Raw genomic sequence first — 16663 nt, forward strand, 5'->3', positions numbered from 1 at the left:
ATTTTTGTACTGTACAAACTCTATATTTAATCTCCTAATCACACATCTTAAAGAGGCAGTTCATGCAAAAATGAAAATTCTGTCATCATTCACTCACCCTCATGTCATCCCGAACCTGTATGACACTCTTTCTTCTGCACAACCCCAAAAAAATATATTTTGAAGAACATTTGCCCCCATTGACTTCCATTGGATGGACACAAAAACACTGAGACATTTCTCAAAACATATTTTGTGTTTTACAGAAGAAACACTCACATAATGGGGTGATAACAGAATTCTTTCGTTTAGGGTGAACTATCCCTTTAAGAGTTTATATGACGTCCCAAGCACAATACCTTTTATTCTAATAACTATTTTCCCTGACCAAATCCTGTTGGTATTATTACGGATTTATGAGGTATTCAAACAGTGAAGTTGACTTCCAATGTCCTCACACATTGGATTCATTTTATAGGTGAGGATATTTTGTCCAATAGCATTGCAGGAGTTCTTTCTGTTAATATAACAACTAAACGTTATAACGTTAAAACGTAAAGGACCTCGATTCCCAACCCCAACAAACACACACATACACACAAAAACACCTCCCCCTTACAACTAATCTGTCCTGTGAAACACACATTGTTGCTGTATGTAAATGCAGACACACTAGGAGAGAAGCTGGGGGGAGCGGAGAGGATTTCTGTAGAGGATAATGTGGGGGTAAAGGACAGGGGCCCGGACCCCTCACAACGGAGGGATTACCTCTCTCTCCTTCTCTCTCTCTCTCGCTCTCTCTCTCTTTCTGTTCTTCATCTCCTCTGGGTGGCCTCATGCTCTCCATCAGGACGGGAGACAGAGAGAGGCTGGCAGTGAAAGAAAGAGAGAAAAAAGTAAACGCATGGACATTCACACGGCAGATCGAAGCGAGTGAGCTTAATTCCATCAAAGAGGAGAAAGACGGAGAAAAGAGAGAGAATTAATTATTCTCTCCCTCCTCCCTCGCTCCTCGGACTCTTTTGACCGCTCTCAATGTTGGTAGGTCCGGTAACATCTGGCCCTGGTTTGTCTTTTTAGCGGGCGAGAGTAAAGTCCCTCAACGAGGTCCACAGAGGGACGTTGAAAGACGGAATGTTTTTCTGTTGTTTGTATTTACGTTTTTTTCCCCTGGATATTAAAATCGTGTTAAAAACAAAGCTTTAAGTAATTAGATGTGAAATGTTGCTCTTTTGGAATCAGTGCAGGATTTGCAAGTGCAATAAAATGGTTTCTGAATATAGCAGTTGACCCCAAATGAAAGCTTTATCTCGCTATAATGTCACTTTAAAATCCCAATTGCGGTCTTGTAGAACAAGTTATTAGACAGACACTTGATGGTGTTTTAAAGTGATAATTCCCCCAAATGAGAAATATTGTCATTTCCTCAACCTCTTGTCATTTCAAACCTGTATGACTTATTTCTTCCGCAGAACACAAAAGACGATATTTATAAAAATTTTGTTAAGTAGCACCCATTCACTTGCATTGGCTGTGTGTCCGCAGTAGTGAATGGGGGTCAGTGCTGTTCGGTTGCCAACTTTCTTCAAACTATCTTCTCTGTTCTGCGGAAGAAAGAAAGTCATAAAGGTCTGAATTGACAAGAGGGTGAGTAAATCATGAGATCATTTTCATTTTGATTCATTTTGGGTGAACTATCCGTCTAAGCACTCTCAGCTTTTCTCTTCTCCGGAGAAATTACGTACATCGCATGAACAGCAGTAACAATCCCAAATGAATCGACTAGTGTGTTTCATAAGTTTTCTTCTAAAAAGGAAACCAGATTGTACACTCTGAGACAAGAAGCGTCCCCCGCGAACCGTTCGGCGATATCTGAAGCTTCTTTCGGGGAAAGAGAGAGGAGGGTGGACGGAGATGAGATTTCCTTGTGAGAGTAGAAACCCCGCCATTATCCACAGAGTGTCTTTGAGAGCCACGGGATGCTGCACGTATCATAGACCCGGTCTGCTCGCTGGGCAGGGGGACACCTTTTAGCTTTTGTCATGAGATTATGAAGATCTGTTATGCTTCTCTGTTCGGTCTATAACCTACTGTGCGGATTGAGCTCAGGTTGGGTTTGGCATTGTGTGTGTATGTGTGTGTGTGTGTATCAGTGGCTCCTGCCTCACAGAAAATTAAAGTGAGAGTTAACCCAAAGACCAAAATTCTGTCATCATTTACTCACCCTCTTGTCATTTCAAACCTTTATGACTTTCTTTCTCCTCTCTAGATCTCAAAAGAAGATATTTAAAAGAATGTTGTTAGCTAAACAGCATCGGCACCCATTCACTTCCATTGGTTTTGTGTCCATACAATAGAAGTGAATGGGTGCCAGCGGTGTTCAGTCACCAGCTTTCTTTAAAATATCTTCTTTTGTGCTCTGCAGAAGAAAAAAAGTCATACAGGTTTGAATTGACAAGAGGGTGAGTAAATGATGACAGAATTAAAACACTATATGGGGGAACTATCCTTTAAAACAGTCGGTGGTTATCATTTTAATAATTTGTGTGAATCTTGCAACATATTGCCAAAGTCAAGTGTCCATTTATACATTCGACAGATGTTGTTATCCAAAAAAGTGACTTTCAGTGACTACACTGTAAAAAAAGCATAAGAAAACTGAAATAATCCGATAGCACCAGAAATGTCAAAAATGTTTTGTAAAATAAACAAAACTTTTTCACCCAAATTAAAAAAGATTTCTGTAAAAGTACAGTTTTTTATACTCTTTTTATCCGTAAATTTAACACAATCTCACAGGAATTCGTAACTATTTTATGATGTGGCTAATTGATTTTAGTACAATTTTTTTTAGTGCCTGTAAGGATTTAGTGGTGGAATTATGGGATGGGCTTCACTATTGCTTTTTTGGATAATCGTACATCTTTTGATACGACGCTCAATTTTAAACCGTATGGATTATTACAGATGTGCCTCATTGCACTGTAAATCACTTTGGTTAAAAGCATCTACCAAAGGAAAATGTAAATGTTTAAGAGAGACCTGCCAAATATGGACATTTGACTGATCAGTATGGTGAAGACCTTTCATTAAAACATGATTTTTTTTCATAGGGTTGACATTCGCATTGAATTACCCAAATGTTGATATATGGTGACTGGTGTGGACGGTTGAGTTTCAAAAGAAGTCTAATTCGTAAACCGATCCCCATTACATATAGCAGACCCTCTATCTTTTCCTCTTTACCACCCGTTTGCCAGCCAGCGGCTCTTGAGTCGTTGTGCTTGAAGCTCAACCTCTCACAGTAATTAAATCAAGATCTTTAATCCTCTTTCTCTCTCTCATCTCAGAGCGAACAAGAAGTGTTCTGCTGACTCACACGCATTCCAAATGGCCACAAACACATAAAACCAAAAACTAATTTTGTTGCGTTTTAATAAAATCCAGAATTCACATTACACACAAAACTATAAAAATCGAGTATCAAGTTGCTTTACGTACAAGAGACGCGAAACAACCAAGATCTTGTTTCATTGCGTGTAGTTTAGAGTTTCTGTGGTACATATACATTCAAATGTACAATATTACCCTAAATGCAAGTACACAGAAGACGTAAATAGTTGCAACCAAAGGTGTTCAAGGTTCAAACCTGATACTCTTTAAGCTCATGGAGTAGATTTTCAAAGAAACCTAGTTTCCGACATTAACCGTGTGCATTTTGAAGGTGGATGGGGCAGATCGAGGCCCAGCCGAGGCTCTGATAGACAAATTGGATTACAGAGCAAGGGATTAAATAAAAATGGAGGATGACAAACAAAACGCGCCGCTGTGATCACAGGCTTTAATATATTTCTTTCCCCTCTTCCTTTTTCATCTTCCCCACTGACCCTCCCTCTCGCTCGCTTCCTTACAGAGGAAAAACTCGGGCTTAGTCCGGACTTATTAAAGCTGGGATTAATTTGTAATGCTCCCTTTACCCTGAGGGCGAGCAGCAGATTTGTTATCTAAAGCAAACAGGGTGAAGCGCAATAAAACGCACGCACAAAAGACGCCGTAGTTTTAGACAGAGCTTTTTTAAGGAGCTTTGCAGATTAGGTGAAAGTCGTACCCTGTAATATGTCCCTCGCTACAAAAGAAGGGAAGCCATCGAGACTTGTTTGAAAAATCAACCCAAGTGGTTCGCTTTGTTGCAATTTTTCAGACAGTTGTGTGTCAACATAGATTTGCAGGTGCACATGGTCCTGAGTCAAATCAATTGTCTTATTTTTCATAGATACAACAGAGTTAACCTAAACACATTTACACGCACGGTTTTACATGAACGTGTGTATGCAAGTGTTCATGCAACAATGTGCTGTGAAGTGTCCAAGTGTGGCCATTAGTCAAATTTATGATGCCTTGAAATGAGTAATACTAGAATGAGTTTACACAAGTGAACATTCAATGTTTTTTTAGTATTATTTTGTATTTTTATAGATCCTTTAAGAATCCATTCTGACAAAAATGGTTCTTCTTGATGCCGCATTTTTTCAGAGTGTGCCAGAAAAGTATTTAATGTAATTCTGAAGAATTGGAAATGGTTCTTATTTTTAAGAAGAAAAGAAATTCCAGATTTTCATTTAATCAGCATTTCTAGATGATGTGGACATTTCTGTCTTGTGTCCGTTGAATTTTAACACAATCAAACCTCAAGAGTGACAAAGTCATCCAACAGCAATGTGAAAGACTGACAGCATGACAAGACACGTGAAAACTATGAATTACAAACCCAGGTTGTTTCATAAAAAATGACCTGTTTCTCCAGTTTTCATTTTCTGCAAATGCAAATAGAAACAATAATTTATTTTAAATTTGGGAGAAATATTGTTAGTAGTTTACAGAATGAAACAAAAATGATAATTTTACCTAACGCATATCTTTAAATGGTGAATTCGGAAAAACTGAAAATATTTTTGAAATGAAACACAATCACTGAAATGAAAAACAATCATTTTGTTTATTTTTCTTGTGTAGGAATATTTTGTTGTCATTCTCCTGCGTGTTGTGTGTATCGTTTTGTCAAGTCTCTTAAAATTCTACCCTAAACTGAGTTTCGGTTTACGTTCAACTCCTTCAACTATTCAACATGAATTCAAAGATTCTAATGCAACCAATAAAAAGTGAAAACATCTCTTTTTTTGTGGACATCACCTTTGGCCACAGCTATGCCTTTTTTATGAGTGCAACATACATACACGACACATAACAAAGCAAAGTTTTTTGCAAAAAAGAAAAAAAAATGTTTTTAATGTTAATGCAAAGTCACTTAGGCCTATCTGTTTAGGTATATTGATAAGGCGTTTTGTTCGTATGCAGATATGTCACTTTCATGCTTTTCATAAGCCATTACTCGTCGACACCTTGCAATTGCTTTATTCCTCAAGGATAATTGCCTTGGGACACTGAAGGATTTTAAAAAATTTAGAGAACAAAATGCTGATTAAATAAACCACCGTCTTTGTTATCTGAATTTGTCATACGGTTCGGTGACAATAACCGGCTTAACCCAGCCAAAACACATTTGGCCAGTGATAATAAACCACAGCGGTTGGGGCAGAAATGGTCTTTTTTATTTTGTCCGCAGGCCTGTACAAAAGCACTATTCCAAAGGGTCTGTCCATATGTCGCGCAAGCTTTTTAAATAGTCAATTTCTATCTCATCGATTCCGACATTTGTCTGCCAACCTTCCAGAGCGGCACCGGTTGCCACGGCGAATCCGCTGAGCCTGAGATAAAGATTCAGATCCATAATCAATAGATTGTAATTAGTTTGATGACCAGACGGCTTAACTTTGTCAATGCACGCTAATGCTGTATTTTTTCATAGTAATTAGGAGATTGGTTCTCATAATCTGTTGGTGTGATTTCAAGTAATGAGATTATGAAACAGAGATTAAGGAGCGTCTTTGGTGAATAAAACACGAGGGGATAATGGGTGTGCACACAATTTTAAACGAACTTGGTTCAGAAGATTATTTTGTAATAGGAAGTGAGCTGTTATCCAGTTTAAAATTTCATGTGAAATGCAATCTGAAAATGCACAACAGCTAAATAATCTGAGTTTATTCAAATCTATTGTGTAATATGACTGAATCAAACCGAGAACTATATGTATGTGACTCTTTCTTCTGTGGAACACAAAAGAAGATATTTTGAGAAATGTATATATACAGTATTCCATACAAATCAATGGGGACCGAAATTGATTAGTTACCAACATTCTTCAAAATATCCTCTTTTGTTTTCTGCAAAAGATAGAAAGTCATACAGGTTTGGAATGACATGAGGGTGAGTAAACGATGAAGACATTTTCATTTTTGTGTGAATTGTGCCATTGTGCCAACTGAAATAGTTTGACAGTCCAATTCTAAATGTTATTACAAATCCATGACAAACTAAATTTAAGATTAACTAACCTAAAGATAATTTTTCTTTCGATTATGAACTTTCAATTTTCAAGATTCTGTTTTAACATTCTACAAAATGTCAGTGATTGGTGTTTGTCACATGCGGAACTGTAATTGCGCGTCTTAGTTCTGTTTGCGTACTGAATTGGGATTGATCTCTTCTGTCTAGCAAGTAATTCAACCTGTAAACTGCTTCCTTTACAGAGACAGGAAGATACATATCATGACCCAACGTTTGTGTAACATCCTGTATGCCACGATGCCGCCATTTGGTCCAAAACTCATCTTGCTGACTTTTGATGGCAGCATAAATATGTTCTCTTCTGGCTCTATCCGTGTGGATCAAACATTAAACTGCATAATTCTTGAACAAATGCTTTACATGATCCATACACAATGAGTATTTGCTTGTCACTTAAAAAGAAAAAATCTGTCATCATTTATTCATCCTCATGTCATTCAAAACCTGTATGACTCTTTCATCTGTGAAACACAAAAGACATTTTGAGAAATGTTGTGTCCATACAATGGAAGTCAATGGGGGTCAATGTTGTTTGGTTTGTGTTCTGCAGAAGTCGTACAGGTTGCAGTGTTTTAAAAAGCTATACATTTAATAAAATTAATGTGTGACGTTGGCATAAAGTGCCAAATTTGACACTTTTTCACATTGAAATAATTTTAAAAAATTCCAAAGTTACATCCCATATTCAATTTACACGAGACCAAATTCGCTGTTTGGTTAGCTTATCTTAAACTCAAACACTGTTCTTTGGTTGCCCCGCATGCATCGGTATTTCCTTCAACAAATGCAAATCTAGTCGTTCTCTGCGATTTACACTAGTGCATCAATATCACTAAAGCCACGATGATTTCCCCCCTGTAGCTTTGCGTCTGTCTATCAACACACCCATTTTTGAGTCGGTCTCCCTCCGATCGGTCCTGCAGGCAGGTCTTAATCCCTCAGTTTTGTGCTCTCTCTCTCTCTCTTCTGTGGGGCGGGTCATGGAGATCTGAACCTGCACATTCTTGCGAGGCTGTATTAGCTTCACATGGTAACCAGTGAACCGCATTGTTAGAGAGAGAGAGAGATTATGTCAGCCATGCAAGTTTTAACGTGAGTTTTCAAAAGGAAAGGAAGAAAGACCAGAAGTAAGCGAGACACTCGTAGATCCACTCTCTCCAGTTCTGCTTTTAGCAGCTGAATGTTGTTCTTCTGTTCAGACGGGCCTGTTGCGGATGTTGAGCAGTAGTTGAAATGAAAATGATGTGCAAAGTTTAAAGGGTGGAATTGTGTTTAGGAATAATAAAAAATATAAATTTTGTTGTTTGTTGGTTATTGTTTGCTAAAAGTGCCAACATCTGGAATGCTATTATGCTCCACAAAGAAAAAAAACATGTAATGTAAATAAATGTAGTTCATTTGCCCTATATTCTACATGAGATATACAATTCTATATACATTTGTTTATATGTGGCAAGGAATTTCACAAAGATGAGGTTTGGAGCTTTATTAGTATCTATGGATGAGTGCTACATAAAGATTTTTGAAAAATATTTATTTCACAGTAGAAAATCATAAACACAGAATTCTCACTTTCAAGTGAACTTTACCTTTAAGATTCTGCTGGAATGTCACTGAAACTATCTTAGTGTGTGGTGACTTTGTGTGCGTTTCGATCTAGTTTGTTGTTGAGGTGTTGTGTCATTGTGTGAGTGTGTGTATGGGGGTGAGAGAGTAGGTGTTTGTGTGTGTGTGTTTAAGTCGTGTATCTGGTTTCTCCTCCTGAGTCTTGTTTCTCTCATTCTATCTCTCATCACTCCTCCCTTCTATTTACCCTCCTAATGAGAGGGGCGGGACCCCAGCGTTGTGATTGACAGCTCCACACTCCCCAGCTCTCCATTATCTTCATGTCCACACTCACAGTGAGTGTTTGGCTTTTACTCACCGTCATTTAGTGACGTCATCAAGACGAATTTTTAGGTTTAGATATTCATCATCCTATATAGCCTACTTCTTAAGATCTTTTTAGATATGTATTATTAGATAGCAATTTGAGTGCACACTTAATTAAAATCATTAGAAAATAAATGAAAATTCATATGGATTGGCTGGACCATATAAAATGATTTATTAGAATTATCTGTCCTGTATAATTTAGTGGTTGATGTTTAGGGACTGCATGCATGTTTTGGACAGTACTCCTGGCTATGATCTTCTATTTTTCTATTTCTAGCCAATAACATTTATCTATCAAACTCTGAACTGAGATCAGCTGAAAAAGGGGTTGGGTTTTCTCTGCACAGAATTTGGCAGCGGTTACAAAACCTTAATACTTTTATTTTCCCTTTAACAAAAGCTCAGATCAGTCCTGCACATAAATCGCTGCGTATTTATTTTGAGCAGACTTTACAAGTGTTAATGTGTAAATATTCTAGTTTCATAATAATATATTGTGCTACAAAAAAAATCTTAATTTTTGCCATTTTTACCATTGGTGAAGGAGTTGGTCAAAATGTTTTCTTTTTTCTTTCATTATAGAAAGCCTTTTCAGTGGTTTAAACGGCAATTGTTGCCTTTCCTAAATGTGAGTGTGTGTGTCCTTAAACTTGTATTTTATGTGAATGCACAACAAAGCAAACAAATGTGCAGTGAATTCAATTAAGATTTTCTCATGATACTTTGTTTATCATGGTAAAAAATACATTTTCAGTCATTTATACCTAACGGTATAAATCTTCTAAAAACTCAATTTCATGATTCTTACGTGGTTTAGCCTCTCTAAAATGCTGTTGTGTAAAATTAATTAAAATCTAATACTAGAAAAAAACTAGTGACCATGAATAGAAAATAATTAAAGCCTACTCAATACAAAACGTTTCTATTTAAAAGAACAAACACGTAAACCTACTAAATCTTGCCATTTTAACAATAGGGCCTATATTGCATTTATTAATATATGTAAAAATGTATTTCGTTTATAAAACATCTCAAACTTTAGATCAGGCGGGAAAAATAAGACGCACGTTCATGTCATATTCGTACAAGAAGTTTACTACATGTATTAGTCACAAATTCACTTAAATATAACTAAAACACGCAAACATTTACACAGAAAACACGCCATAGCAGAATAACAAATTAGGCTTTACTTAAAATAGTGAAGAAAGGGCACTTTATGTGTCTCTTTGGCAATCTCTAAATGTATACAAACGAAGGTGAAAAGGCACAGGGCCATTTATACAAACCCGGGTGAAATGGCATAGGCCTAAAATAACTGCACGGAAAAGTCGGTTACCTGCGGATCCACACCCATACGGACTCCAGAATCCAGGTGTTAAACAGACCGACTTATTTCCTCTCTTCACCGAAGCCCCAACGGTTGCATGCAAGATAAACCTGTCCTGGCACCCAAGCTCTCTGACAACTCTGGGGTTTAGGGGGGATTTTATGCACCATCGTTTTAATAAGCACCGACAATTTCCAAGAGGCGCTACAATCTGCTTTGCAATAGAGACGAATCACACACACACACACGCTTTAGGCCGGCTGATCCTGCGGCTTTACGGGTTTATACTGCTCAGGAAACTTTACTGCATTTTGGGATTACACGAAAACCCCCTCGACAATAGGTAAGTGCCACTGGATATCTTGATTTTTTTTACCCGATCGATTGCACAGTCTTTAACAGCTTGTGGTGTGAGCAAAGTTGTGAATTGAATAAGAAATCCATGTTTTGTTTTGTGGCTTTAATGACGTATAATTGTATTTCATCTTTTTGTTTCTATAATGTGTTTAGTCATATAGGGTATTTTAAAATAAACTATATATCGCAAGCAATTTATTGCCCTTTATATATTAAATTATTTCTCTCTGTTCAGCAAATATACCTTCTATATTTAAATTAGCCAGTCTTTGGCTATTTAACTCGTGCCCCAAAAAAGCTAACAATTGGTGCAAACATGTTTAACTAAGTTTTTCTATAATAGGCTAAATTAAAGTATAGCCTATGCCTGACAAATACAACGTAAAAGGTTCAGTTTACAGGGTACAAGCTAAAAAGGTTTAAAATCAGTAAGCTAATTTCTTACAAACAAATATGTTCGACTCATATCTTCGTGTGTTTTGGGGAGTAGCTGCTTTCCATAATTGTATTATTTTCTGTATTCATTCCAGTTAATGTTTTGCATGTTACAAGTTTTCTGAATAATATTTGATGACTTCCTCGAAACATCTCTGCCAAACGGTAAATCAATTTAACAATTCGATTATCGTTAATGTGTGTTTACTTTCCGCAGTGCTGTGCTAACGAAAGGCTCGTATAAAAGTGTATTCAAATAGCTTACCCTCCTTAAGATTCGCACGTTCACACGCCAGGTCATTATTGCGTCACATCAAAAAGGCGGAGGTAATGAACAAGGCGTCGTTTTGGTTGGCTAGACCAGTCGTCTGTAATGACAAGCGAGACATCTGATTGGCCGGGGTGGGCGGTTCCGCAGGTGTCTTTTGCTCTTAGACGGACAGGGCACCAAGAAGGTGATCAATCTCGATCCGTCAACATTGGCCATCACTTTAGCGCAACGTGTGGATACCAACGTTGATGTAGTGACGCTCGTTGGGCACTAAATTTTGATTGACAAAGGGGTTTGTGTTGATTTTTGGAACTAGTTCTGAAGTTTGTGGCTGAATCGTTTCCTACAACAGTTCTCAGCTGGATCAAGACTTAGGCCTATAAAAAAGTGATCCTTGCTTCTGTGGATTTTCTGTACGGATCTAAATAAAACGGAACAAAGCTGAAGACCAACAAAACAAGGTAAAACAATCATGCTTTAAATGTCTGTTTAAACCTTTAAATACATAAACTTAGTGTGAGTTAAGTTTGTATTTAAATTAAAATACGAGTAGCCTACTTTATATATATATATGAGTATTTCATAATCTGATTTAACTGAAATATTTCACTGCACGGGCTAAATTCAAAAGTTCAGAATAAATTTCAGGCTTAAAAAGTTATGTCTTGTAAGCAGCAGTATTGCATGTTTGAGGAAAATATTTAAATAAATTAATACGTAAAACAACATTTTCATTTTCCTAAGGCTATTATAAAATATGCATTTAAGAAAACACAAGTCGGTATAATAAGGGTATTTTTCTGCAATTGCATTCGCGACTAACGCAAAACTTTGCAGAGTTGTCTGTGTGCGTACCAGCATGTTTTTGTATTTGGGATTGTGTCGTTTATTTAGCTGATAAGGTTTCTTCTGCAAATGGAGTCCCCTCTGGGTCTAATCTAAATGGCTATGGAGAATAATTTGCACACTCACTGGCCATTTACATATAGTTAAACCCCGATTGTGGAATTACAGTGGAGTCTTAAGGGCCATGTTATCTGTCCGCAGCGTGAGATTAATGGGTCCATTCATATGCATGAGGGACGGAGAAAAAGCGCAACATGTCATTTATCGAACTTTTGTCTTAATACATTTGTACTATTGCCACATAACAATTACAGCGAAACACAATTTGGTCCTCCCAAATCATTCCAAATGCGCATAAACCTGAAGTTTATCTCGGACCGGCCTGTTGGGCACTCTTCACTAAACACTTCTACATTCCCAAACCACAGACGGTTCAAATATTCTTTTCCTTATCAAGAATGATTTTAGACAATTTTTTCTAATTAGCATTTTTCTTTTGCATTCTCACAGCTCCATTGCTAACTTATTGTGTATAATGTAATTTTAAGTATAGCCTGTTCAAGTCATTTAGCTCACTATTTTAAATCTTAAATAAAGCCGAATTGCTTGAAATTTATAGAAAATATTGAAATAATTTAATGAGTTCATGTAAAACGTGCTATTATTTACTGACGACACAATTATTTTGCAGTGTTGAAGTTGTGCTAAAGTTCAGGTTGCGTCCCTGAAGTAGCGATGAAAGCGCATGTTACAAAAAACAAATGATCGTTCAAAACATTTAGTCATCAAACATTTATTTAGCTATAAATTTGATTTCTTAATTAGATTTTTCTTTTGCAACACGCCTTATATTTTGAAGCTTTTAACTAAAGTTTTTTATATTATAACTATATTATAACTAAATATATCAGGTTTGAAAGTGTTAAACACAAAAGATAAGATCAAACAGTTTTGCTGTGTTGTCCATCATGAACGATTAACGGGGCATGACGTGTAAATGGCCAATTAGTGTCTGAAGCCCTTGATTAGTGAAGTGTGAATAAACAGATCATTAAACGCAAGACATTAGTTATATTCCCGACTGATCGCTCTCAGGGCAAGAGGGCCAATGAGTTTTAATTGTTTTCACGAATGTTTATAATTTATTTATGCTTCTCGTGTTAAAAAAAGTTGTAAACATTTTAAAATAAAATACATACATTTATAAACGTATTGCAAATTGGATTTTGTTGCAGGTATCTTTCTGGATAAGACGTGTGTGAATTTGCGGCTCAAGCGCCGTTGTCTCGTAAACTCAAGCTACGATGATGTCATACCTCAAACAGTCCCCATATGCCATGAACGGGCTGGGGCTCAGCGGGGCCACCATAGACCTGCTCCATCCTTCTGTGGGATACCCAAGTAGGCACACATCCCTTTCATCCTGAATTATTATTATTTGGAACACTGAAAGTGATTTACTTTATTTAGATTTTAAAATACATCTTCAGACAATGTCTTAATAACTTTGCTTGTCTTTATAACAGATAATCCCCGGAAACAGAGACGAGAGAGAACCACCTTTACTCGCACTCAGTTGGATATATTGGAGAATTTGTTTGCCAAGACGAGATACCCAGATATTTTCATGCGAGAGGAAGTGGCCTTGAAAATCAATTTGCCCGAGTCCAGAGTTCAGGTGAGTGTGCCACTGTTTATTTTAGCTTTTCCAAATGAGCTCTTGTAACTGAGCTTATTGGATCTGTGGAGGGCTAATTGTGACATGTGTCTTGACAGGTGTGGTTTAAGAACAGAAGGGCAAAGTGTCGGCAGCAACAACAGAGCAACAACGGATCCAAGATCCGCCCGGCGAAGAAGAAGTCCTCTCCTTCCCGCGAAAGCCCAGGGTCAGAGAGCAGCGGCCACTTCACTCCCCCAGCTGTCTCCATCAACAACTCATCTTCGTCATCCTCGTCATCCTCAGGATCCAACCCCTCCGGTCTCAGTGGAGTGGGTCTCATGAGCAGCTCTTCCTCAGGAACAACACCTGTCTCTTCCATCTGGAGTCCCGCTCCGGTCTCGCCACTTCCAGTTCCATCTTCGCTCCCCGACATCTCGCCGCCGGCCAGCGCCTCATGCATGCAGAGGGCCATCTCAGGCTGTGGTGGTACCACAGGAGTGCCGTCCTATCCCATGCCATACAATCAGGCTCCGAGCTATGCCCAGGGATACCCGACCACCAACACTGCCTCTTACTTTGGAGGCATGGACTGCGGCTCCTATTTGGCACCCATGGCTGGCCACGCCCACCACCATCACCCACATGCCCATCACGCACAGCTGAGCACCATGGCTGGCACCACCACAGTGTCAGGCCACCACCCGCACCACATCGGGCACAGCACCGGGCACCCGCACCACCCTCACCAGGGCTACGGCAGCACAGGGTTGCCCTTCAGCTCCACAGACTGTCTGGATTACAAAGATTACAAAGACCAAGCTGCCGTGGCGTCGTCATGGAAACTGAACTTCAGCTCGGCGGCGGCAGATTGCTGGACTATAAAGACCAGGCGGCCTGGCGTTTTCAGGTCCTGTGAGAACTTTCCTATTTAAGGACTGGTAATGTTGTTTCCTTAAGTTTGCTTGTTTGCTTTCCTACGGACAAAACCACAGGGTGTTGAGCATGACATCAGGAGGCTGCTTTCTGTGCCAAATACTTCCACCTTTCAGGGGAATGATCCGGAAGAGCTACTGTGACAAGAGTTTGGGCCTCACCAAAGTAATTAAAAACTGATATTGCTTAAAAATGTTCATCACCCTACGTGGACAGATTCAAAATGTATGCTGAACTACATTTCTTAAGAGTACTCCCACAAATATGGGCCATTTCGATGCACCTCCTCGCTCGATGCACTGAATGAATGACACTGGAGACTCTTGGGGTTTCAACAATGAAGGCAATAATAATTTTATATACGTTTTGTTTTTCAGAGGTGACTTTAACTTGACAACTCCTGTGAAATTTATGTTCATTTAATAAATATAAATTTTAAATTGAGACAGTTTTTTTTGATTTCCTTTGTTTTTTGATAAGTGTGAACTTTCGAGGCCATATACTTCCAAAGTGCTCTGTAATTTAGTAGTTGATGGGAGGAAGGAATGCAAAACTAAATAATAAAAACATTATTCAAAAAGGAGGATTACGGTTGGTTGCCATTGTAGGAACGCCACTAATCAATCAGAAATTTAGAATTTTACTACGCGCAAAATTGTATAACCAGCATGCGTCATAACCAACTGTTTGTCGCCATCAGAATGGTTTTTTGTTAGAATAATAATCAAACTGTTCATTTAAACTAGGACAAAATATGTGCTCATAAACATAACAAACATAATTAAGTCACATCAACACGCTGATGGACACGTATTGGCATCGCGAGCGGTAATCGGTGGCTTACAGCGATTCGCGAATTTATTTATCCAACGACGAAACGACAAATCACGAATTTAATTATCATCCAGCAACACACTTCGTGCAGTGCAGCTGTGTAAATAGGGTTATATAAATGGGACTGTGTTGTTTGCTTGTTTGCCCAGCGGAATCCCACTGTGTTATTACCGCATGGCGTCTCGCTGAGGCGCAAACATCGCGGGGATTTAGAATCTGCATCAAACAAACTCAAGTAATCTCTGGGTATGTTTAGGGAATGCTCACGTCTGGTTAAACTGGACCTCGTTGATCCAAACACCTGTTCCCACCTTGGTTCCGGGCACATAACACTATATCCCTCCCTTTTATTCAATAGACAAAATCTGCGTATATCTCAGCGTTCACTAATAGATTTGCTTAAAAATTGATCAAAAGTTAAAAAAAGACGAACGATAAAAACTGACATCAGATAAATAAGAAAGTTTAATTTTTCGTAAGAGCACCAGCAAAACCTCAGAGTTTTCAAAGTTTGAATGACTTAAAGCATGCACAAACATGTTTTTATAGTTTGGGATGTATTTTCTTCCACATAGTTCGTGTTTTTTTATATTGAACGCGAGATTTTGGTTCTACAAACTGATTATACGTTGTGGTTGACAGCGGACATGTGACCCTTCATGTCAGCATCGTTTAGTATTTTATTTCTCTTCAAACACGAATGAACCCATTAATACACCCCAATTGCATATTTTTTACTTGATTAACATTCTCTCGCTCTCTCTCTCTCTCTCTCTCTCTCTCTCTCTCTCTCTCTCTCTCTCTCTCTCTCTCTCTCTCTCTCTCTCTCTCTCTCTCTCTTCTCTCTCTCTCTCTCTCTCTCTCTCCTCTCCTCTCTCTCTCACTCACTCTCTCAATTTTAGATTTCAATTAATTTCTGCTTTATTGGCATGACACATATTGTATTGATGAAAGCAACAGGCATACATGGAGTGCCAAATACATGTATAATTTTTGTATTATTTGTATGGTTTACAAAGAAAAGTGCAGATGTACAAAACTTTAAGATCACAATTCACAATTCCTTATTTTGTATATTTTTTGTAGATTGTAAAATAATGAAAAGTCATTAAGATAATAACGTGGTGATAATAAAGTTGAGGCTAAAGAAAACTGAAACCAATCAAAATGTAAACATTTAGTGTCTTCAAACTATTTACCATTGGTTTGAATTTGAAGAATTGTCAATTTTGTATTGCCTTTTTCTTCAGGTCTCACCCTGAGATCTGTTTTTAAACAGTATTGAAGTAGTTCCCATCTAAGCTGGGCTCTCATTGGCTGCCTTTTCCGTTTTATTCAGTGCAAATCATATTTTTTTGTGAATAAAATTGTAGTTTTTCTAAAAGAAGAAGTTATGTTTTCAAGACTTTATTTTTGTCTATTTTAAATATAACAGCAAATGCCTTTTATATCAAAATATGTTTAAGATCACAAAAACACATTTCAGTCAAACTTTGAATGAGTGAAATAATAAGATTTAAATCTCAAACATTTCTGGTGATTTCACTTTTTCTTTCTTTCTTTCTTTCTTTCTTTCTTTCTTTCTTCTTTCTTTCTTTCTTTCTTTCTTTCTTTC

General features: G+C 37.9%; 1 protein-coding gene across 1 annotated transcript; it reads left to right on the plus strand.

Moving 5' to 3' along the window:
- Window positions 1-12925: 12925 nt before the first annotated feature.
- On the plus strand, window positions 12926-14197 carry otx2a (orthodenticle homeobox 2a; the record flags this gene model as incomplete). The annotated part of the gene is given in 4 exon segments (XM_079463463.1): window positions 12926-13022; window positions 13148-13299; window positions 13398-14148; window positions 14151-14197. Coding segments are annotated over 4 exon segments (1047 nt in total).
- Window positions 14198-16663: the final 2466 nt, after the last annotated feature.

This window comes from Barbatula barbatula (genome assembly GCF_947034865.1).
Source record: "Barbatula barbatula genome assembly, chromosome: 8".
NCBI classification, from domain to species: domain Eukaryota; kingdom Metazoa; phylum Chordata; class Actinopteri; order Cypriniformes; family Nemacheilidae; genus Barbatula; species Barbatula barbatula.